Source organism: Gastrolobium bilobum, unplaced genomic scaffold, assembly GCF_033153095.1.
Source record: "Gastrolobium bilobum isolate Gb01-03AN ecotype WA unplaced genomic scaffold, APGP_CSIRO_Gbil_v1 utg19100, whole genome shotgun sequence".
Taxonomy (NCBI): Eukaryota; Viridiplantae; Streptophyta; class Magnoliopsida; order Fabales; family Fabaceae; genus Gastrolobium; species Gastrolobium bilobum.
Window position 1 is genome coordinate 1 of NW_026895335.1, and position 24,682 is coordinate 24,682.

General features: G+C 31.2%; 2 protein-coding genes across 2 annotated transcripts; one reads left to right on the plus strand and one right to left on the minus strand.

Annotated features, from left to right (window-relative positions):
• The first annotated feature begins 582 nt into the window (after positions 1 to 582).
• On the plus strand, positions 583 to 16,398 carry LOC133306206 (ABC transporter G family member 28-like). The gene is made up of 12 exons (XM_061506500.1): positions 583 to 812; positions 899 to 975; positions 1,185 to 1,451; positions 1,604 to 1,667; positions 1,752 to 1,898; positions 2,068 to 2,102; positions 2,600 to 2,673; positions 2,822 to 3,690; positions 3,888 to 4,184; positions 4,642 to 5,133; positions 5,212 to 5,347; positions 16,225 to 16,398. The coding sequence occupies exons 1-12, from the start codon at positions 583 to 585 to the stop codon at positions 16,396 to 16,398; spliced, it is 2,862 nt and encodes a 953-aa protein (XP_061362484.1).
• Positions 16,399 to 20,038: 3,640 nt separating this feature from the next.
• LOC133306200 (ruBisCO large subunit-binding protein subunit alpha) lies at positions 20,039 to 23,715 on the minus strand. The gene is made up of 8 exons (XM_061506488.1): positions 23,571 to 23,715; positions 23,300 to 23,474; positions 23,065 to 23,186; positions 22,758 to 22,965; positions 22,523 to 22,668; positions 22,072 to 22,378; positions 20,880 to 21,331; positions 20,039 to 20,526 (listed from the first exon to the last, which is right to left on the minus strand). The coding sequence occupies exons 1-8, from the start codon at positions 23,625 to 23,627 to the stop codon at positions 20,239 to 20,241; spliced, it is 1,755 nt and encodes a 584-aa protein (XP_061362472.1). The 5' UTR covers positions 23,628 to 23,715; the 3' UTR covers positions 20,039 to 20,238.
• Positions 23,716 to 24,682: the final 967 nt, after the last annotated feature.

Here is a 24,682-nt window from a genome sequence, read left to right on the forward strand (position 1 = left end):
CACTAAGAAAACACAACAATTTTTTTCCTCTATCTTTTTTCATGATAGATAAACACAACAATTTATATAACAATATATAAATTTTAGCGCATACAAATTGTACTTGTATGGGTGCCACAACATTAAAATAAGTTGGAGTACGATGTTTTTTTCAGCATATGTGTCATTTTGAGAGACAAACTTGAAAGTGTGACACTTGTCGTAATTGCAACATCATCGTACGTAGTTACATATGTTTTTGTTTTTATTTTTTGTAGATATAATTCATTCAGTAAAAAATTCATGGACTACGTAAAATTTGTTTCATTTGATTATAAGCAAATGCTGCTCCCACATACATCGCCAACTCTTCCTCCTTGCCGCCATTTCTTCATAGGAAAATGCACTTTCTCTCTCTCTCTCTCTGGTTCCCAATTCTCCATTACCATTTCTCTCTTTCTTGCCGTTCTGCTTCTCTACTCCTCAACCAATATTCATCATGAATCTACCCTTTTGTACCTATGAATTTCTTTTTTCGTTCTGTTATCAATAAATCTTCCAAATTGTATATAAATAATAATAAAAAAAAGAAACAAATCTACGATGAGCAAAATAGAGGGACCAAAGGAGATAATAAGGAAGGTTGATTTGGTTATAATTGTAGTATTGATCAGCTTCATTGTGGGGCCAGGACTAGTTTCATGTCAGAACAAAGGTTCTGGTGGTGCTGGGGTTGAGATATTCGCCCAGCAAATTTACCGTAGCATGTCCAATTATACAACTGTTTTCAAAGCTGCAATAAAAAAAGAGTTGGGTTATTGCATACTTGATGTGTGAGTACCAATCCTGTTTACAAATAACTTTCATGTTTTGTAGTGTTAATTCATATAAATGACATACTTTGTTTTTCCTTGATCAGGGACTCTGATTGGGATGGGGCGTTCAATTTCACCAAAGATCTGAGCTTTTTGACCATTTGTGCCCAGCAAATGAAAGGTACTTGATATGTGTATATTGGGTAATGATAAATGTACAAAAATTTAATAGACACATAAGTCTAGCACTTGTATAAATATTAATATGATCATATCATATCATCATAAATGTACATGAGGAAAAATAAATGTAATCATGCAAAATGTGTAAGGACTTGTGTTTTGATAGTTTTTGGGACATTTTGTGTTGTTTTTTGGTGACATTTTCAGGAGATATTACACAACGCGTGTGCACAGCAGGAGAAATAGAAGCCTATGCCAGAAGTTTTGCTACCAGCACCAAATCCAACTTTTTGAAGCCCAACATAAACTGTAATTTGAGCTCATGGGTTAATGGATGTGAACCTGGATGGGGATGTAAAGCTAATCAGAAAGTAGACCTTAACAGTAACAAAAAGGAGATACCTGTTAGATCTGTTGAATGTCAACCTTGTTGTGAAGGTTTCTTTTGCCCTCATGGTATCACCTGCATGATTCGTGAGTATTTATGCTTATACAACATCCAACACAAACACTATATTGTTGTTTTCATTTTTCATATGTCTTTTCCTATGTAGTTATGTTCTCTATGTGTTTGAATGCTCTAATGTCATTCATTTGTTGCCATCTTTTTTTGTATGCCATTGAAGCTTGTCCATTGGGGTCTTACTGTCCACGTGCGGAGCTCAATAAAACTAGTGGAATATGTGAACCGTAAGTCCTTCCCTTTTGGTTTTACTTGTTCTGCATTCTTATTTTTGGCATACTTTAATATTTATCAGCAGAATCAATATGCAGATATCGTTATCAGCTACCTCCTGGAAAGGCTAACCATACTTGTGGGGGAGCAGATATTTGGGCAGACATTATGAGTAGTGGTGAGGTATTCTGTTCAGCAGGATCATACTGTCCATCTACAATCATAAAAAATCCTTGCAAAGAGGGGTATTAATATTTATCCCTAAACTTCTTAACTTTTAGCACTTGTTCTTAAATTTATAAGCAGCCACTTGGTTTCTCAGTGCTTCTGCTTATTGTCTGTTCTAATGTGTACATATATATATATATATATATATATATATTATTCTGAGCTACTTTTATATATAAATTGCAGGTATTACTGCAGAACAGGTTCTACTGCACAAGAGCGTAAGTTTTCCAAGGCTGTTATTTGATCTCTCTTTTTTCGAGTTGAAGTTACTACCAGTAATCATATTCTTCTATGGCCATTCTCATTCTCTATGTTCATAAACCACTCCCTAATTAAATCCGTCTAGCGAGTGTGGGGTAAGAGCAATTCTTGTATGTAGCCTTACCCATGCAAATAATTGCAAAGTAAGTCTGGGAAATTTATATAATGTGACTACAGGGGCAAGTTATTAGGTGTGTCATCAAGTATTAAGTAATCTCATACGAAGGCTTTGGAGTTGGCAGACGTTAATATGTTACTCTCAAAAGAATCATTCTTTTGCTATTACTTGATGTATCTATTATTCATTTGATAGTCAATATGCTAATGCATATATAATACAACTATACATCAGTAGGAAATACGCTTTTACCATGGGTGTGAAGGCTGATTAACTGTAGTGCAAGATAACAATTCCAGTGACCCTTTCTCCTTTCTTGATTTTTTTCTTCTCCAGGGTGTTTCAGGTTGGCAACTTGTGAGCCTAAATCAGCAAATCAGAATATTACTGCATATGGTGTCCTGGTTTTTGTGAGTAATCTATAAACATTACAATTTATGAATTATTGCTCATTGCATAAGTTACATAACTATTTCATACATAGAGGAATATGTAGCAAGTTAGAACATGGAGGTGCACAATGGTCCAGTGGAACTGACTCTTCAATTTTCAATGCAGGCTGGCTTGTGTTTCATGCTTATTATCATATATAACTGTTCTGATCAAGTTCTTGCAACTCGAGAAAGAAGACAAGCAAAATCAAGAGAAAGGGCTGCACAAAGTGTAAGAGAAACACAAGCACGTGAAAAATGGAAATCTGCAAAAGATATTGCTAAGAAGCATGCAGTAGGATTGCAATCACAATTATCGCGTACTTTTTCGCGCAAAAAAACTTCAAATAAGTCAGATTTCAAAGGTGTCTTACCACCTATGGCACCAGGAGGTGCTGGTACATCAAAAGGAAAGAAAAAGGATAAAAGCAACCTCACAAAAATAATAAATGACATTGAGGAAGACCCTGACAGTCAAGAAGGGTTTAATCTACAGATAGGAGATAAAAATGTCAAAAAGCAAGCACCAAGGGGTAAGGCATTGCATACTCAGAGCCAAATTTTCAAGTATGCATATGGTCAGATTGAGAAAGAAAAGGCTTTACAGGAACAAAATAAAAACTTGACCTTCTCTGGAGTGATTTCAATGGCCAGTGATATTGAGATAAGGAAGAGACCTACCATTGAGGTTGCTTTCAAAGATTTAACCCTCACTTTGAAAGGGAAAAACAAACATCTATTAAGAAGTGTGACTGGTAAAATATATCCTGGCAGAGTTTCAGCAGTTATGGGCCCTTCTGGGGCTGGTAAGACAACATTTCTTTCTGCTTTAACTGGAAAAGCAACTGGATGTAACACAACTGGGCAAGTTTTTGTAAATGGCCAGGAATCATCTATTCGGTCATACAAGAAGATAATTGGTTTTGTGCCACAAGATGATATTGTGCATGGCAATTTGACTGTGGAGGAGAATCTGTGGTTCAGTGCCAGATGCAGGTATGCTCCATATTGAGAGCACTTTATTCTCTTGCATGACTCTCATGTTAACAAGTACAGTTTAAAATATTTCTATAAAAACTGGTAATTATTTAGCTACTCTTTTTCATATGCCAAGTAGATTAGAGGTTTAAGAGTATTGAATGCATTTTCTTGCATCTCCTCTCACTTTTTACTATATTTATATGCCATTGTAGACTCTCTGCTGATCTACCGAAAGAAGAGAAGGTGTTAGTGGTTGAAAGAGTCATTGAGTCCTTGGGTCTGCAGGCAATAAGGGATTCTCTGGTTGGGACAGTGGAGAAGCGAGGAATCTCTGGAGGTCAAAGGAAAAGAGTAAACGTAGGACTGGAAATGGTTATGGAACCTTCCCTTCTAATTTTGGATGAACCCACATCTGGTTTGGACAGCTCATCTTCTCAGTTACTGCTTAAAGCACTTAGACGTGAGGCTCTTGAAGGAGTAAACATATGTATGGTCCTTCACCAACCGAGGTAATTGTAAAATATGAAAACAGCTCCTGAAACCTACCACACAGTAGAGTCACTTACCATTATGAGTGTTTGGGATGTTAGAGATATATTATAAATCCATTCACGTGTCTTCATCTAACGGCTTAAGCTTTTGGAAGAGTTAGTTCTTGACATGGTACCAGAGCTCTATGATTAACTCATCTAGAGTTTGATCCTTACCACCCACATTTTTCTAATAAAAAAGTTGAAATTCAGCACAAGATAAATTAGCATTGTCTACACTTTAAGTCCAAAGGACTCTTTACGGCAGGGGTTGTGATAGAGATATAACACGAATCTATTCATGTGTCTTCACCTAACATTTTAAGCTTTTCCGAGAGGTTGTTCAAGACATGAAATCAAGTAGATTAACTGTTATTTTTCTCTTTGGTAACCCAAAATAATGATCTTTTTAATTCTATTTTTGTGTGATCTTCAGTTACACCTTGTTCAAGATGTTTGATGATTTTATACTGCTTGCAAAAGGAGGTCTTACAGTGTATCATGGACCCGTGAACAAAGTGGAAGAGTACTTTTCAAGCTTGGGGATTGTTGTCCCTGACCGTGTCAACCCTCCAGATTACTACATTGACATTTTAGAAGGAATATTAAAACCAAGTGCAAGCTCAGGAGTAAACTACAAACAACTACCAGTTAGATGGATGCTTCATAATGGTTACCCGGTGCCTATGGATATGCTACAGAGTGTTGAGGGATTAGCCGCCACAAGTGGTGAAGGTTCAGCACATGGAGCAGCCATGCCTGAACAGAATGCTGATGCACCTTCCTTTGCTGGAGAACTTTGGCAGGATGTAAAGTACACCGTTGAGTTGAAGAGGGACAACCTTCAACACAACTTCCTAAATTCAAATGATTTGTCCAATCGGTTGACACCAGGAGCGTTCCAACAATACAAATACTTTCTTGGAAGGTAAGTTACAAGAGGGAGGATATTTCTGTTAATGAAATGTCAAAACTTGATTTTGATTTTGCTCTTTGTTCCATGCAGAGTTGGAAAGCAGCGACTACGAGAAGCTAGAACACAATTTGTAGATTTTCTGATTTTGCTGATAGCTGGCCTCTGCTTAGGAACACTTGCCAAAGTGAGTGATGAATCGTTTGGAGCAACCGGCTATACATACACTGTAATAAAAGCAAAATGAAAAAGTGTGAGCTATGTGATGGAGACTGCGAGCCATGGGCGTGGGGTCTAATTCTCTACGAAGACTTTGAAAAACATGGTTAGGAGGCTTCTGAAACCAAGGAAAATTGGAAATAACATCCATAGATCTCACTTTCTAGAAGAGTTGACGACAGAAAATCAATCTCCCCAGTGACAAGTTTATAAGCATTTATAATTAAGTGGAACTATATATGTTTTCTATTGTGGTGATTATCTTTCTTTTTTAAAGTGTCATTTAATAATAAAATTGAAATGGAAAAATATAGATCCCACTTTCTAGATGAGTTGACGACAGAAAATCAATCTCCCCAGTGACAAGTTTATAAGCATTTACAATTAAGTAGAACTATATATGTTTTCTATTGCGGTGATTATCTTCTTTTTTCAAAAGTGTCACTAATAATAAACTTGAAGAAAAAAAAAAGTATTTTTTTAGTCACTTGACCTTAGCTTATTTCAAGTTACCCTTTTTAGCTTATTTCAAGTTACCCTTTTTAATTATGTACTGTACTGGGGTAGTACATAATTATAATGTTAAAAAAAAAATTTCTCTCTCCACGTCATTAGACAAGTTCTGAAAAGTGACGAATAGAGAGAGAAAAAAACTTTAACGTTATAACTATATGTTAGTTATGTACATAATTAAAAGAGGTATTGAGATAAACTTATCTATGGATAAATGTTAATCGCATATATAGGGTCAAGATCATTTTATACCAAATTTAAGTTACACTCTCAATTTTGACCATTGATCTCATTTATATCTAAGGGCTCTAATTTTTTATTAAGAAAAATATTTCTCAAATCACTTGAAATATATTTATCTCCGGTTATCCCAAAATTACATCGTTTTGTTTATTTATTTTCTTATATTAATTGATTTACCTTTGAATGGTTATGACTTATGATTCCTTTTTTTTCTCTCTTCCTTTATCACTATTGATCCATCTTTGTACGATTATGATTTTAAAGGGAGATAAAATTATCTCAAGCTACTATATATATATATATATATGGTAAAATCATTTCTGCAACTGTTTTACATACAGCAACGACATGTGTATACTTATGATTTCTCTCATTTAATGCTTTCATCCTTTGTATAGTTATGATTCTCCGCATTTAATGCTTTCTATTTGATTGCTGCACGTACAACAACTGCAGAAATGTAAACCCTATATATATATATATATATATATATATATATATATATATGAGCTTATTATTTCTCAAACTGTTTGAGATAACTTTATGTCCGGCTGTTAAATCATAGCCGTACACAGATGGATCAATGATGATAAAGGAAGAGAGAAAAAAAAGAATCATAACTATTCAAAGGTGAATCAATTAATATAAAGAAATAAATAAATAAAATGATATGATTTTGAGCTGGCCGGAGATAAATATATCTCAAACAGTTTGAGAAATATATGAGGTAGGATCATTTGACACCAATGTCAAATTTGAAATTTGACACCTTATCTGAAAGTCATTAGATCAAAAAAGATCAACGACTCTAATTCATATGCATGTGACATCATTGATCTTTTTTGATCTAATAACTTTCAGATGAAGTGTCAAATTTCAAATTTGACCTTAATATCAAAGGATCATACCCCTCTATCTATATATATAGGGTTATGTTTATCTCATTTTACATGAGATAAACAATTTTCTTACACACAAAAAAAGATATTGGGTCTCACCACTCTTTTTTATCTCTCCTCTTATTTGTGAGTCTCACTTATAATTTTATTTCTATCACATGAAATAACTTTTTTCCTATAACATAAAAAAATATTTCTCATATATATATATAGGGATATGATTCATTTACAAACTTTTTTTGCAAATTACACTAAGTGCGACCGGTCGTACACTGCATAATTAAAATATGACCGGTCGTATTTAGTGTAGTTTGTAATAGTTTATAAACAAAAAAGTTTGTAAATATAACATGTCCCGTATATATACATACATATATATATATATATATATATATACATATATATATATATATATGGGGTAAACATTTCTACAGCAACTTTAGATAAGCTTATCTACAGCTATCATTTTTAACTATATTTTTCCAGGAGAATATAGTTATAACGTTGAAGTTGCTCTTTTCTCTCTCTCTCTCCACGTCAGCAAAAAAGTTTTGAAAAGTAAATGAAGAGAGAGAAAAAAGAGCAACTTCAACGTTATAACTATGTTCTCCCGAAAAGATATAGTTAAAAATGACAGCTATAAATAAGCTTATCTTGAAAGCAAGCACCGCCAGTGTGTACCGAGGAGATAGCTGGTGGTGGCAGATTATTATGCACCGATAGCCAATAAGGGGTGACGTATGTGAAACCTCCTCTCTTTTTCTTTTTTTTTGAAGGCACGAAACCTCCATCTTATATAGAATTCCGTACCTTAGAGTGGGCCTAGGCGGATCCGTGTAGCCAGAGCCTTGAGGTCATTATGACGCGCGATCCATAACAAAAATATATATTGTACTCAAATCATTAAATTTTATATAATGTTAAAACTAATATAATATAAAATAATAATTGTTATTTAACGGCTTAAATTTTTTTGGATTAGTTTTATCAATATAATAACTAATACAATCAAATTTATTAAATAGAATATTAACATACATTTATAAATATTGTAACAATATTTTTTGGATTGACATCGTTTTATCTCAATATAAAATATGCTTTTAATCTTATTTATTGATTTCATTTATTTCTAATAATTCTAATTTATTAAATATTTAAATTATTAAATATAGGAGAATTTATAATAAAAAATAAGTAAAATATTTCTTATTCCTACATTCAATGTTATTAAAACCGATCCGGTTATTGACCCGGTCAATGTACTGGGTCAGTGAGTCACTGGTTCAATCAGTTGGTCATTGGTTCAACCGCATAACTCAGTAATTATATACAATTTTATAATTTATATTAAAAAATTATAAATATACTTAAATATCTAAAAAAATAATAAAAATTTCAAATATTTTAATATAAAAAATAATAAATCACATAATATTATCCAATAAATGATCAAATAAAAATATAATGATCGTGATACGGAGCTTTAAATTGAGAAAATGACATCTCTAACTATAAATCAAATCAAAATTTTCTGCATAATGCACAATTGAGATAATATTAGTGTTGTAGGTACATAACTTATATAAGTCAATAAGCAAAAAAAATTCAAATATGTCCATTATGACTTTTTTTCTTTGAAAAAAAAATTTGGAATTCTTTTTTTTTTGACCGGGCCGGGTCACCGATTTTCATGAAAACCTGCCAAGTCGGACCGGGTCGCACCGATTCTGATGCATGGTTGGTCCGTTGCTTCAACCGGACCGGTTATCTAACCGATTTATCAATTTCCAGGTCGATTCGGCCGGGTCGGTCCGGTTTTAATAACTATGCCTACATTATATAAAAATAACATGGCTAATGTTTTATATTGAGTATATATTAAATTCAAACTCTTAAAAGCTATGTTATACCAACACCAACATTGAATATGGAACACATCACGACACCCCGACGTGTTAATTTTAAAAAATATTAAATTTTGACACGTAATGACACGTTTTGATTATAAATAATATTTTAAATAGGAAAAGGGTCCATTTATAAACTTTTTTTTATATATTTTTACAAATTACATTATCTTCTCCCGAGAGAACATAGTGTAACTAGTGTTCTCCGGAGAAGATAATATAGTTTGTAAGAGTTTGTAAACAAAAAAGTTTGTAAATATAACATATCCCTTTTAAATATATATAATATAGTTTACATTTAATACATATAGCATCCATAATAAGTAATATAATCAATCAAATATTTAAATTTCATAACATAAATATAAAGCAAAAATAATTTTTCATATCTTGTTAATTTTTTATGTGAAATTTCGTAATAGAAAATATTTGATTTATAAATTAATTTTTCATATTTTCATTCACAATTTTTTTTTGTCTTCATATTTTATTAAAAAGATAAAATAAAATAAAATTTAGATATACATAAATATATATTAATAATGTGTCGAACATGTGTTGGAGTATTGACTATGTCTCCTATAATATTAACTGTGGGTCGGAAGCATATTGAAACGTGTAAGTTGATTTCCGATACGCATACGAGACTTAATTTTTTTTTGTGCTTCATAGCTTAAAAATATGCGATAAATTTTCGTGCTTATATAACCGAAATGATAAGTGTGGTATCCTATAATTAAAACGAAGACCGTGGGCAATTATGGAAGTGGGAAGCTTCTTATATTACTAGATTTCTGTAACCCCGGAAAATATTTCCAGTATCAGAGGAGTACTGACTACTGAGCATTTGATGTATCCTTTCTTAAATAAATAAATAAAATTATATTATCCCTAATCCTCTACCTTTATAATTATTTTCTCTCGTATACTTTTCTTTTTTCTTTTTACAAGTACCTACTTCTGTAGGCTGTAGCATAAAAACTATGTTCCTTTGAATGATACACGTGTGTGACGATACTGTAAAATGGCAACACTTGGAAAGAGCAGTGCACGTTGGTCTTGACATGTACGCATTTTAAATTTTTAATACACCCCAAGCGGGGCGGTTTGATCAAACAAACTATGCTCATATTATAATCTAATATTACGGAAAACGTTCCTTTAAATTGAATTTGCTTTTAAAATAAATAAATATTTATTATTTAATTTTTTAAATTATTAAAATTATAAACAAGTATATTTTTACTTATTTAGATTAAGAAAATCTCACTTTGAAAAAATTCCAACCAATAATAATGTTTAGAGAAAAAAATCACTTCTTTTCTTTGTAGGAAGAATATTTTTGTTAAATATAAGTTTTAATTTTTTTAAAAAGTAAACGACAGAGAAAAAAAATCAATGACTAACAATTTTTGAAATATGAAAATTATTACTAAAAAAAAGAAAAAGACGTTTGCGCGCACACACATATATATAAATTTTTATGAATTGAATTAAATTATATTTATAATTATATTATTTGTATATTGTGTTTTTTTAGATTAAATTTGATATCATAAGGGGATTTAAATTTTTTTCCTGATTGAGGTGCATTGTTTCTTTTTTAGGGAAAAAAAACTTAATTTTATTCTTTGATAAGTTTGAAAGTGTCAAGTTCACCGACCGCACGGTTCCCAGTCCTCACGGCAAGTTTGATTTGAAACGTCAAACGAATAAAACTTTAAGAAAACCAGAAGTGTAATTAAATTAAGGGTTACCTTGATATAAGCTTATGTCATTTTGTCTCTTGTAATTATATGTTGAAAAATATATAATTATAATATAAAAATTATTTTTTTCTCACCACATCAGCTGATAAGTTTTTGAAAAATTCATGAAGAGAGAAGAAAAAAGCAAGTTTAATATTATAACTAGGGATAAAATGTTCTTACATCAGTGTAAGAAAAATAAGTCTTACATCAAATCTTGATAATTGTTTTGCTTATATCTAACTATTCAAATATCTAATAAATCAGAATCATTAGATATAAATAGATCAACGATCAAGATTAAGAGTTTAACTTACACTGATATAAAATGATTATGAATCATAAGCCTTATAAGTTATAACTATATAATCTCCGAAGTACATAATTATAAAGGAATGAAATGACATAAGCTTATATCTTTTAAAATGATAAATAGTTTTCCCTAAAATTAAATCTACTAATGTTACTTTACATTCTTATATATATATATATATATATATATATATATATATATATATATATATATGGAGTTTACATTTCTACAGCTGCTGTATGTGCAGCAATCAAATATTTTCCATATATATATATTTGAAAGTATTAAATGCGGGAAATCATAACCATACAAAGGATGAAAACATTGAATGTGAGGAATCATAACCATACACATGTCGTTGTTGTTCGTAAAGCGGTTGCAGAAATAATTTACCTATATATATATATATATATATATATATTAAGAAATCATTATCTCATTTTACATAATATAATTATCTCATGCTTCTCTCACATAAAAAAATCGTGCCATCACTTTATTTTTTTTCCTTTTTTTTAATGGAAAGTGGTAAGAAATACTTATCTCCAAAAACGTGAAAGAAATAGAACCCATATTTTTAATATTTATAGTTAGTGAGAAACCCAATTAATTCGTTTGAATATATTTTTACAATTTAAATTTAAAAAATCTCACTTTAAGAAAAAAACATTTCTTAAACAAAATCTAAATACATAGGATTCGATATATTAACAAAGGGAAATCTAGGATACAAAAAAAAGGGGACTACTAATTTTTCTACTCTCACTCTATTACGATTTGATTAAAGGAAAAGTTGAATGGAGAGAGAGAAATAAAAAAATTTGAATCCAATGAGTGAAATGATAGTAAAAAAATTGGTAGTAAGAATAGTTTTATATTTTTTTTCTTTTTCTTCAGAAGTTGTGGACTGACTTAGAGAAAGAAAGAAAAATTCATATAATAACTATGTACTTCAAACAATACATAATTATAATATGTGGCAGAAGAAGATTTTTTTTTGGAGAAAAAAAGGGACCCATTAATAAAATTATGGGTTTTATTAATCTCATGTTAAAGGAGATAGTTATCTCATGTCATAGAAACAAACTAGTGGCTCCACCACCTGAAAAATTAAAAGAAAAGAAAATAAAAAGGTGGCACAATTACAAATAGTGTGTAGGAGAGAAAATTTATGTCATGTGACATAAGAATAGTTTTTCCCTAAAATTATAGACATTAAATAATTTAAATATTAAAAATTTACAATCTCTAATGATCACTGAATCCCAATTTCAAAGTCTACTAAAGTTGCTTACTTTGCTTTCAATTTGGTTTATCTTCTTTTTGTTCACATTGCTAATAAACCTCCTTTATCATCAAAACAAATTACAAAACATAAATATTAAGCAAATCATATTCCTCATGTTACTTGCAGATGATTAAAAGAAATTCAAAAGTCGGAGGCCTGCAGCCTTGTTGCAGAAAAATTATGAATCTTATTAGAATTTTTTTTTTTTAATAATTTAAAATTAGAGAATGAGTTTCTCAAACTCGTCCCCTCCTGCAAATATAAAAATCTGTCCCATAATTTTTTTTTTAATTGATGGTCCCATAATTTTTTGTTTCAGGTGAAGAATTATAAGTTTATCATGTATAGTAAGAAACTTATAACCCTTTAAATTTATTTGTTTTTGAGTTTGAAGGTTCGTATTCACTGACGCACCGTTCCCGGTCCTCACGGCAAGTTTTGGACTCTATTGAAGTTTGAATTAGAACATCAACCTAATAAAAGTATAAAAAATAACAAGTGTAATTATTTCTGCACCTCCTTAAGTTTACGTGTCGGCATTTATCTTTGCAAATGCTTGCAGTAACATCTTTTAAATGTCACAACTTTTTTCAAAATATATGGAATATATAAAAAAATTTATTTTTCTTAGCAATAGATTATGATGGTATATGAGTACAGAGAGCTGTATGTTGCTCCAAGATCTTTAGATATTTAGGAAAATAAACAAATATATAGAAAAAATCAGTCAAAACTTATTTCAGGAAAAATAATAAAACAAAACTCAACGAGTGAAAATAATTAATAGCATTGTGAAGCAAACTTTGGGCAATTTAATTTGTCGCCAAGTGGAATGAAAGGAAAGTTAATAGCATTATGGAGGGGTAAAGTTTGTGTAATTGATTTTTTTTTTCCTCCTTTCCTTTTGCTTTCTCTGAAAAAAATATTTTTTATATTTTTATATATTTATCATATATTATTATTTTGGAAAAATATACTCTTATGTTGTAAGAGAGTGTTTTTCTCTCCTACACATACATTGATTTTCGTGTTACTTTTTTTTATCTTTTTTTTTCTATAAGTGGATGGGTCTCACACATGATTATCTCTATAACATGAGATATCTTCTCTCCTATTACATGAGATTAATAAAGCTCTATTATTTTTTATTTTTTCTTACATTATTGTTTATCTTTATATGATTCATCGATTGCGATCCCAACTAATTTGGCATAAAAATTATGTTAATATTGATTATATGAAATATAAAATTCTATAACTCCTATTTTATTAACATAAAACAGGTTTACAATTTTGTTAATAAAATTAAAGTTACAAAATTTTAACACAAACATTTATTTTGATTTAACTTTATATATCCTTTTGTTCCAAAAAGTATTGGTTAGCTAGAATTTTGTATAAAATAACTTATTTAAATCAACAAACCAGTTTTAAATCTAACTCAATTCTATAGAAAGTCTTGTGTTTATATTAATTATTCTTTTGCATCATTTTGACTTTCTATATATTCATATTCCGTGTTTACACGTTCTTTTATGAACGTCCCTTTTATGAGAATATACATTCATATCGCATAGCTAAATCAAAAGTGCATCTTCATATAATCAATATCGGCAATTGGTAGATGCAGAATTTATTCCTTGTTGAATTAGTACTACCCTTTTCATTTGGCAAGTCCAATTTCGCATATTTAAGAATGTTTCCATCGCTAAATAAATAAAAACTAAAATTGGATGGACATAGACGTGGAATTTTCCGTAATTATTAAAAAATAAAAGGAGAATATATATATGTTCTCTTTATCCTCCAATATAGAAAAAGAAGTGGCAAACAACGCAGCAGAAAAGTGAAGCCCCAACAACAAACAAATATATTTTTAAAATTAATAGAGGCTATAGTATACGCAAAATGCAAGAATGCTGACCATGAAACAAGAATTTGATGCCATAATATTGTATATGCTCGAACGCTGCATTAGCGGCTTTCATTTGGTTGCGTGTTTATTGTTTATGGTGGGATTCAAGAAAAGAAGCATATGGTACGTACATAATGGAATGGCCGCGTAATTCAAAGTGAAAGTGGGGCTATATACCTCTAAGTTTAATATATTTCAAATTTCTGTAAGTTATCCACGATACTAGACAAAATGATTCTCGTTCATACCGAAAGCCACCAAAACAAGTATTTAATTTTAGGTTCTAAGTTCTCGAATGTCCATAATTTTATAACGATTTAATATTTAGGAAAAAGTTCAAAAAAAAAATTCACTTACCTTTTTTTTTTGGTTTTTTTTCATCTAAATCCATAGTGTAAAGAACCTTGGAATACACCACCCCAAAAGTAGCTGGCTCAAAAGGTGGGAGTGCCCAAGATCTTATAAAGGCCACATTAGTTGCACATACAACCAATGTGAGACTATATATCTCAACACGCCCTCTCACACAAGAGTCCATTGGGCTTGAAGAGTGGACAATGCAACAGGCCCAACCTACCTGTGCTAAGAAACACCACAAGAGAAAGTGGGGGGCGGCGAGGCTCTGATACCATGTAAAGAACCTTGGGATACACCACCCCAAAAGCTGGGAGTGCCCAAGGCCTTATAAAGGCCACATTAGTTGCACATACAACCAATGTGGGACTATATATCTCAACAGTTAGTAATTAAACTAATTTGTCTATTTTATTTCTAATTAACAACTTTTTATGTAGGTAAAATAGGGATAAAATGAGCAAATTAATTCAATTACTAACAATATTAAGGGGGAATTTAGATGAAAAAAACTATAAAGAAGGTAAGTGAAAAGAAAAAAATAATAGGGGGTAAGTGATAAAAGAGCAAATCACGTGAGATTTTTTGAATTTTTTCCTATTATATAATTTCAAAAAATTGAGTGCTTTAACATAATTACTGACAAGCTATTTGTTTTGCTCTCAATTTTGCTTTGCATCATGACGTTATTTTTTCGAAGACCACTATTTTTGAATCAGATTCTCTTGATGCTGTTGGTCCTTAACAATGAATTTGTATCGAGTTGCTATCGATCGAGATGTGTATCCACGTAATTAAAGAATCAGTTTGTTTTCTTGACTCTAGGAACGTTTGAGAATTCTTTAGGAGCATATGCAAAATAACTATGAACATTAATTAGAGAGTGGAAACCAGAATTCTTTACGGAAAGGGATACGTTAATTTTCTTGCAAAGCTTGATGTGAATCAACTGCATGTTTTTTTTTTTTTTGTCTCCCCCTTCTGACTTATAGCAACATCTCGTAGCTGTTAAGAATCATGAGATGGGGTTCTTTCTGTTCGTTAATTCATTGCCTTTTTTCTCTTTTTCTCTTTTGTTTTTCATTGCAAAACAAAATTAATACAAAAAAGCCTAAAATAAAATAACTGGGTCCGTTAGGCCAAAGCAACGGTGTAGAAATATTTCTCTTTTTTTTTATCTTATCATTGCAATTAAGTACAAGAGGGGAAAGCATTGATGCAAATAAAAAAGGTAAAGCGCTATAAAATAATACGTTACTTTTTTAATTGTGATACTATTATCCAAAAAAAAAAAAATATTGTTATGATCATGGTTGCGATGTATGAGACTTGGAGTACCATATTAGAAACATAAGGTTCTAGGATTTATATGAATTTTGGACTCTTTTAACTTATGAGCTGATTTTTGGGGTGAGCCTCTCACAAGATTCGTACTCAATTGAAGGAAATGTTGATGCAACTCTCAAATCAACTAGATCATATAGTACCAACCATCAAACCACAACCTCACGCTAATTTCATTATTGATAAGTCTCCAATAGTTTCTGACCCAAACATTTTTCTATTTCTCTCTCCACCAAACAAGCAAACCCCTCTCCAACTCATCTCTCTTCCATTCAAAAACCTAAATTATTGTTTTCCAACTCTTTATCATGCAATCTTATTAACCATTTTTACTTGAACCCACGTTGGGATACTCTACAGTCAATTCGCCTATTGGTGTTCGAAGAAAATCAAAGACAAAAGAGATTGAGTTTCCACTATATTGAGACTAATGCTCTAGGCCATGAATGTAAGAAGTTATTCTTAATCTATGTCATGATGGATGGAAGTGATGAAGATGCGAACATGAATTTGGAAGTAGATGCAATTACTTGATCTAACTCTTAAGGATAAGTAATTTTTAAGAGATGTTACGGATGAATTATTATTTTCTTTTATTATAATTTTGCTTAATCCAATATAGGGTAGTTACCTAGATAGTGGGATAGGGGTAGTTATTTTGATTATTAGTGGTATGTGGTTAGAGGAATTATGGATAGTTGTTGATATTTTTCATTCTTGGTCTATTTAAACTATTATTCTATGGAATGAAATCATCATAGAAGAGGAAATATTTTGTATACTTGTTTGTTTGTTTGAGGCAGAGTTCTCTAAATTAAACTCAACACATATTTTCTTCCAAAATAGATGTGCGTAACAAATACACTAGGAGATTGCCAGTGACATGTACTAACATGATAGTCCATGTTAATTTTTCATTTATATAATTATAAATGGGGGAAATTACATTTTCAATTATTTTTTTTATTTTTAAATTAAACTTAAATCAATAGTTATAAAATAACATCAAGTTAGAATAATTAATTTAATTTTTATTCCATGATAAAGAAAGTAATTGTAAGTCAAAATATATTATATGATCTTTCTTTAATTATAAATATTTGTTATTATGTTATAATAAATAAAATAACATATTTCATAAATAAAAAGAATCAAAAAAGAAAAAATAAAAAAGAAAGGAAAGGAAACAGTTTTCAATGAAATAAGAAACAACCTCCATCCATTAAGTAGAATAGATAATATTATGAGTACATATCATTTTTTATAGGAAAAAAAAAAATTAAAGGGTAGTCAACCTCTGATGTTGCAGACAAGAATCAAATTTTTTGGGATCCATTAAAAAATTAAGAGTAAATACTTTTTTCGATCCTCAGCAAATTTTATGATGTCCACTTTAGTTCCTAGCAAATAAAAAAGCTATTCGCGGTCCTTAAAAAATTTAAAATAGACTCGTTTTAGTCCTTTTTAGGAGCTAGTGTAGGTCTTTTTTGAATTTGTGAGGAACCACGATTTCAATTAAATTGGTCCATTTTAAAATTTTTATGGACCACGAATAGCCTTTTCATTTGCTAAGAATTAATGCGGGCATCGTGAAATTTGATGAGGACCAAAAATGATATTTACTCACAAATAAAATAAATAAATATAATTCTCATTTTCGATGTTTCTACAGGAATGAAAATTGGTTTTCCGTCAACATGAGACGTTGATTATCCAAATTTAAAATCGTAAACCAAGTTAAAATCGGATTGTCTTGGGCGAATGTGACACCACCAAATTCAACGTGTAGATAGGTTTGTAGATGGTTGGCTTTCAACCGCTTTCCTGATTTATCTTCAGTTATAATGTATACTTTGTCAACTATATCTCATAATATTAATGCGGGATGACTTATATTCTCTGCAAAAATGAGAAAAGTACGATTCATATTAAGATATTATCGTAAAAAGGACGTTTAGTTTTAGTCCTTTTCCACTCGTTTTTGTTAACTGCTAAATTAACTTCTTTACATAATTATATTTCTTGTAGGAAAATTCTTTTCATATAATGGGAACAATTTCATAGAAATTCATGATATATTATGCGAAATTAAGATACGATTCTGGAATTTCAATTTGGATTCACTTTAATGAATAGGAGGATCCTTGTCATTTTAATTATATCAACTAGGTTTTTGAGTTGTAAATTTTGTACATTGCATATTTCAAAAATATAGATATATTTCAAACAAACAAAAAATTTACATTGCACTAAGAATTTTAATGCAACTGTTTAGGCAATAAGTAAACTTAAACTCAACCGTTAATTCTCTTTAATGTCAATGTGAGTGCACAAGAAAACGAGAAGAACAATCTCAAAATATCTATTCTGGAGGTAATATTGGGCCTAGTCCTATTAATAAGGAGAGAAGTTTCCTTGGACATCTTTATCCTTAATAGGGGTGGTTACTTTTAATAATATGGCATATTTTTTTGTATTTGTGTCATGCTCGTGCCTATGTTAATCTAAAAAAAATGGTATCATGTTCATGTGTTAGCTAGGGATATTCGTGTTAACATGTAATTCATGTCGACCTATTTAAATTAAATAATTATATATTTATTTTCATTTATTATTTTTTTATTTATTAATTTTAGGTCATTTAAGTAATTTTTATTTGAAAAGTAAAATTAACATGATATTTGTGTCGTATCAACCCTTATAGTAAACACGTGTTTGTGTTTGAAGGTTTTGACATAAACAACTACATATATCATATTCGTGTTGAAGGTATTACATAAAAGTCTATGCAAAATTGCAAATGCACCATTCCCTCTTGACCATCATAGCATAGGGAGAAGTTGCCTTCAACCATCGCCAAATGTGCATAATGAAAACTCATAGGTAAAATATATGTTAACAACATCAAAGGATTAGTCCTATAATCAAATAATCTAAAAGATCTAATATACATTTAAGAAATAAAATTATTTTGAACTTGATTCTACATAAAAACCAATTAAAATAAATTACGTATATCCCCCCTCCCCCCAATATATATATATAACTTATATCAGTTTAAGAATTATAATTCTTACATTAAATTTTAACTGTTGAAGATGATCACCTATGTTAAAATTAGTTTGTTTTAAGCAACTACAAAAAAAATTATTACACATTGTTTTTAAATATTTAGGGGGAGTTACTATTAGTGTAGTTCTAAAACTTAAGGTAAGTAAATTGAGAAATTTTAAAAGTTTATTTTAAAAAGTTGACTTGGACAAAAACTTTAGAAGAGAGAATGTAATTTTTAAAAACATCATCCCAATCAGATTTAACGCATGACTAAAACTTCCTTAAATAATTAATAAGATTATAATACCATCATCTGTTTTTTTTTTTTTACCAATACCAAATGACTATCTAATCGCTTACTGGTTTTAAGAATTGAAATATTACTATATTTAAAAAATAAAATACACCCCAAAGTTCACCTTAAAAACTTTTACCTAATTATTTGTATACAAAAAATCTTCGCTTCAGAGGTGAAATAATGTTAAACAAATGTTTGTTCAATCAACTTGTTTATGAAGTATAGTCATTTTGCCTACTAAAAAAAAAGTATAGTCATCTATCGCGTATGAATAATTAGAGCCATTCAAGAAGGCCCATTAAAGGTCCCTTGCAAGCCCATCATTATGCACGAAGCTTGTTGCTATGGAGGCAAGAATTCTACCAAAATTCCCAAGATGGAATTCCCGCAATTTATAGATAATTTTAGTCGTTAAAAATAAATAAATAATATGAAATATAGTGATAACTTCCCATTTTAAATCTTCTCCAGGAACAGCCCAGCCAACGATCAATTATCAAATACACATTGCAATGCACCGTAGGGACCAAAATTCTTTCAGCAATTTCTTAAAAGCACAGCTAACTATGTAGCCACAATTGCTAATTTTTGCATAACGATTATAATATGAATAATATTTTTCCCATACCACCATTGACTTTAAAATAACAAGGACTATTACCAATTAATACTCCTCCCTTAATCAGTGCATATCTCCAGTGTTTCTATAATAGGTATAGAAAAAAGTGAGACTCGTACACAAGTTTTAAGTACAGGAATACTAAATATTTTGCTTCTATTGGGACCACTATTTATTGCTCCATTTTGAGCATTAAACTTAAATGGAGGAAAAATATCCAAAGACTATTTAATTCAAATCATAAAACAGACAGGGATTAGGATCCAAGATTATCACCTCCCGTTAATCCAAACAAATCTAAAACTATGTTTTCAAGATTTAACAGACATTGGAACACTCGCTCTTTCAATTTTCTACACAAAAATGTTCTTTGCCGTAACCCTACAACAAAGAAACCTAAAAATCAAACAGTAAGGCCTTGTGGGGCAGCAGCCGCAGGTGACTTGGGCTTAGGTTTTTCCACCACAATGGCCTGCGTGGTCAAGACCATTCCAGCAACTGATGCAGCATTCTGCAAAGCACACCTTGTTACCTTGGCAGGGTCGATGACTCCAGCCTCCACTAAATTCTCATACTTGTCTGTCATAGCATTGTAACCGACCTCCCATTTACCATTCCTTATTTTCTCCACAACAACTTCACCCTCTACACCAGCATTTTGAGCAATCAATGATGCAGGTGCTACAAGTGCCTGCATATAAATAAAGACAGAAAAATCAGGATCCATAATACCTTGCACCAAATTATGTACATGCAGACAAATATGCTTTTTCTTATTTTGAGTACCAATGTACTTTAACTTCTAGTAACGGGGGCTTGAATCATACTAAAATAGATATTAGGGGTTCTAAAAATTTACCTAGGCATATATTGTTATGCTAAATTGAGATTACACCCTGAAATTGCTGATGTTATTTATGTAGGATGTACATGTATGATGTATAGTTTAATTTGGACTGTCATTATAACTGTGTAATCTGTGCTGTGAAAATAATATAAATACCATACTCATTACAATATGGGCACATTTATCAGCATTCTCACCCTTTGCACAATGTCGGCTCCTAGCCTCTCATCTGCATCTTCAAGCTTGTCCTTGATTGCTGGGACATGAGCGGAGAGATGAACAAATGCAGTACCTCCACCAGGAACAATACCTTCCTCAATGGCAGCAAAAGTTGCATTCTTGGCATCCTCAATCCTGAGCTTACGGTCCTCAAGTTCAGTCTCTGTAGCAGCACCAACCTTAATAACTGCAACTCCACCAGACAATTTAGCAATCCTCTCAGCTAGTTTCTCCGAATCATAAACTGAGTCTGTCTCTGACAACTCTTTCTTCAACTGGGCAATCCTGGCTTGCAATTCATCCTTTGATGCAGCATCAGCAATAATAGTGGTAGAATCCTTGGAGATGGTCAGTTTCCGAGCCAAACCAAGCTGCTCAACTGAGGTGTTTTCAACAAGGAGTCCCAGATCACTCGCTTGGAACTCAGCACCTAGTAGTTTTAAAGGTACAAAGTTGTCAAACAAAGCACATTATGAAGGAACAAAATAATCTATAGGATGATATTTCCGTTACAAATACACATCCCCCACTTAGAAAGAGATACTTGGCCGTAATTATGACAGATGTGCTATTTTGTGCCTGTTTGGGAGCTCTTATTTTTAACTTCTCTTCTCTATATAAGCAGAAGTTTAACCAAACATAATTTTACAAAAGCTCTTACCATAAAAAGAGCTTTTTTTTAATAATGAAGAAAAAAGCAAAAAGCCCCAAGGAGAAACTTTTTTTAATATATATGTCAACATTTTGAAGTTCTCACATTTATTTTCCAATTATACCCTTATTCTAAACTTTTATTTATAAATTTTATCATTTACCCTAATAATTTACCCTAATAACTTCAAAATCCTAAGAACAATTTTATACAATTATCAAACAGCTTTTAGCTTTACTTTTTAAGCTCCTTTTTTTTTTTTTTAACTTCAACTTAAAAGTCACTTTTAGCTTAAAAAAAAGATGTGCCAGACAGGTTCTTCATCATAACGATTGTATAGAATTCAAGAGTAACTTAACAAATGACTTCACTTTGCCTCAAATAAACTAGACTAAATTTTGAACCTACTTTTAACATGACTAAGATTACACAAATTATTTTCATTTAAACTTCACCACAAATATAACATGCAACCAGTATGCAACTAAGAGCATGAACAGATGAAAATCTCACAATACCTGTCAATATAGCAATGTCTTGAAGGAGGGCCTTTCGCCGCTCACCAAATCCAGGAGCTTTGATGGCAGCAACATTAAGGATACCACGCAGCTTATTCACAACAAGGGTAGCCAAAGCCTCACCAGTGATATCCTCAGCAATGATAAGCAAGGGGGCTCTCAATTGAGTGGTTTTCTCCAACAGAGGAATTATATCTTTTATAGCTGAAATCTTCTGATCAGTAACCAAGACTCTTGCATTCTCAAATTCAACAATCGACTTCTCCGGGTTCGTAACAAATTGAGGGGAGATGTACCCTCTGTCAATCTACAGGTTACAAGAAGAAATATCAACACAGCAAGGCTATATTATTATAATAAAAAACTGCATAACTCTTTTTTCTCTACATTATCACAATTCTGAAGAGAAAAATAAAAAAAGAAATTAGCAGACCCAACAGAGAAGTCATACCTCCATTCCTTCTTCAACTTCAACTGTTGTCTCAAACGAGGACGAAGACTCAATGGATAAAACACCATCAGGTCCAACCTTGTCAATTGCTTCAGCAATCATTTTTCCAATAAACTCATCATTTCCAGCAGAAATAGTAGCAACAGCTGTTACAGTACACCAAAAAAACTAACTAAAAATCACACCTCAGTAAAGAAAAACAAACGATCTTAGAGAAATGGCAGACAAACACCACCTTTGATATCCTCTCCACCCTTAACAGGCCTAGCCCTCTTCTCAAGCTCCTGTACCAAACCCTGAACAGCTTTATCAATCCCTCTTTTGATTGACACAGGATTAGCACCAGAAGTCACACTAAGAAGTCCAAGCTTAATTATTTCTCGAGCAAGAACAGAAGCAGTTGTTGTTCCATCACCAGCAGAGTCATTGGTTTTACTTGCAACCTTTTTCATTCAATACATCATCAGCATACAAAAAAAACAAAAACTCCACACAACACACACACACATATTCATCACCAACACTGAAATAACCACAAGTACCTCCCTAATAAGAGCTGCCCCAGCATTTTCCATTGCATCAGGAAGTTCAATAGCACGAGCAATCGTAACCCCATCATTAACTACTCTAGGATTTCCAAACTCATCCAACACAACATTCCTCCCTTCAAACATTATTCATGTCTTAGTATCATACATTATACAACATGGATTAAATCGAAATTGCAGAAACAAACAAATAATCGAAAAAAACCCAATTAAAAAAAAAAAAGCTTACCCCTTGGGCCCAGAGTGAGCCCAACAGCATCAGCGAGCTTATCAATGCCAGCTTGAATGGCGGCGCGTGAACTCTGGTCAAAGGCAATCTCTTTAGCAGCGGCTTTCACCGTGAACCGGTTGTTCCGGTAATTAACTCTCCCACTGTGTTGGTGGTTCACCTTTCTGTTCAGACTCTGAAGCCAAAAACACAGAAATGAAATAACCAAAACTATTGAATCTCACTATTTGCTGTGAAAAATTAACATTTGCATTTGTTGAATAATGGATACCTGGTGCTTTGAAGAACGAAGAATGGAAGCTGAAGAGAGAGCGTTTGCTGAAGCCATTTTAGCTTATTGGTGTGTGGATAAGGAGTGTTAACACTGAAACAGTAATAATGGTTAGGGTTTGGGTTTTTATTGAAGCCAATGGGTTTCTAGAATATTCTATCTCTTCCAGAACCGTTGAGGGGCTTCTTGTCTTCTTGTTGGTTCGAACCGATTTCGGGTTTTTGTCACTGACAACTAATTAATATGGAAATCGATCCTCTTGATGTAAGAACAAAAACATGATATGGTTATATGAAAAGATCACAATCATACAAAGTTAAATCAATGGTTATGATTTTGTAACTATTTATTTTAGTATTTTTTTTTTCTCTTCTTTTATTACCATTGATCTATCTTTGTATGGTTATGATTTTTCACTTTACCATATCATGTAATTTTTTACATGAGACGATCTGGATCCAATTAATATTGAGATAATATAGGGGATGTTTGAATCTATAAATGGTTTCTTAATTTTTAGAATGAAAAAATAAAAGAAACTTATTTGATAAAGTTTGTTTTGTATAAAAAAATTAAAAATTGTAATTTTTTATTTTTAAAATCAAATTTAGAGAATATTTCGTTTTATTTTCGTTTTATATTTTAATTTTTAACTTTCAAAATAAAAAATACAGAAAATATCTATTTCAATAATTATTCTGTAAAATAATTTTAAAAATAAAAAAATCAGAACACGATCAAACATACCACATAATCTCTTGCGGAGAAGTAATTTTTCTCTTATGCCACCTTCTCTTTTTTAACTCTGATAGATCTCATGATTTTTGTGTCTCTACGAGAGTAAAAAAGACTCTTATGTTAGATGAGAGGCATAAAATCCATTAATATTTCAAGACTTCTTTGTAATTGTATTAATACAAGTATTTTGTCGTTGAAATGTGTTTATCATTAAATTATATTTTTATATAATTTTATTGAGAAGAAGGATCAACTTATTATTTTTATTATTAACATTCTATTTCGTTTGAGTTTAATTTATTAATCGCGTGAATCATTAAATATATGTGAGATTCTAACTTTAACCGTTTTATCATATATTGTCTAAATCTTTT

Coding starts and splice junctions, on each gene's coding strand:
- LOC133306200 (XM_061506488.1), bottom strand. CDS start 23,627: ATGGCTTCAGCAAACGCTCTCTCTTCAGCTTCCATTCTTCGTTCTTCA. Junction 23,187..23,299: donor GCTCACTCTGGGCCCAAGGG/GTAAGCTTTTTT, acceptor TAATGTTTGAAG/GGAGGAATGTTGTGTTGGAT. Junction 22,669..22,757: donor GGGTGGAGAGGATATCAAAG/GTGGTGTTTGTC, acceptor GTACTGTAACAG/CTGTTGCTACTATTTCTGCT.
- LOC133306206 (XM_061506500.1), top strand. CDS start 583: ATGAGCAAAATAGAGGGACCAAAGGAGATAATAAGGAAGGTTGATTTG. Junction 3,691..3,887: donor TGGTTCAGTGCCAGATGCAG/GTATGCTCCATA, acceptor ATGCCATTGTAG/ACTCTCTGCTGATCTACCGA. Junction 5,348..16,224: donor CAACCGGCTATACATACACT/GTAATAAAAGCA, acceptor GATACTCTACAG/TCAATTCGCCTATTGGTGTT.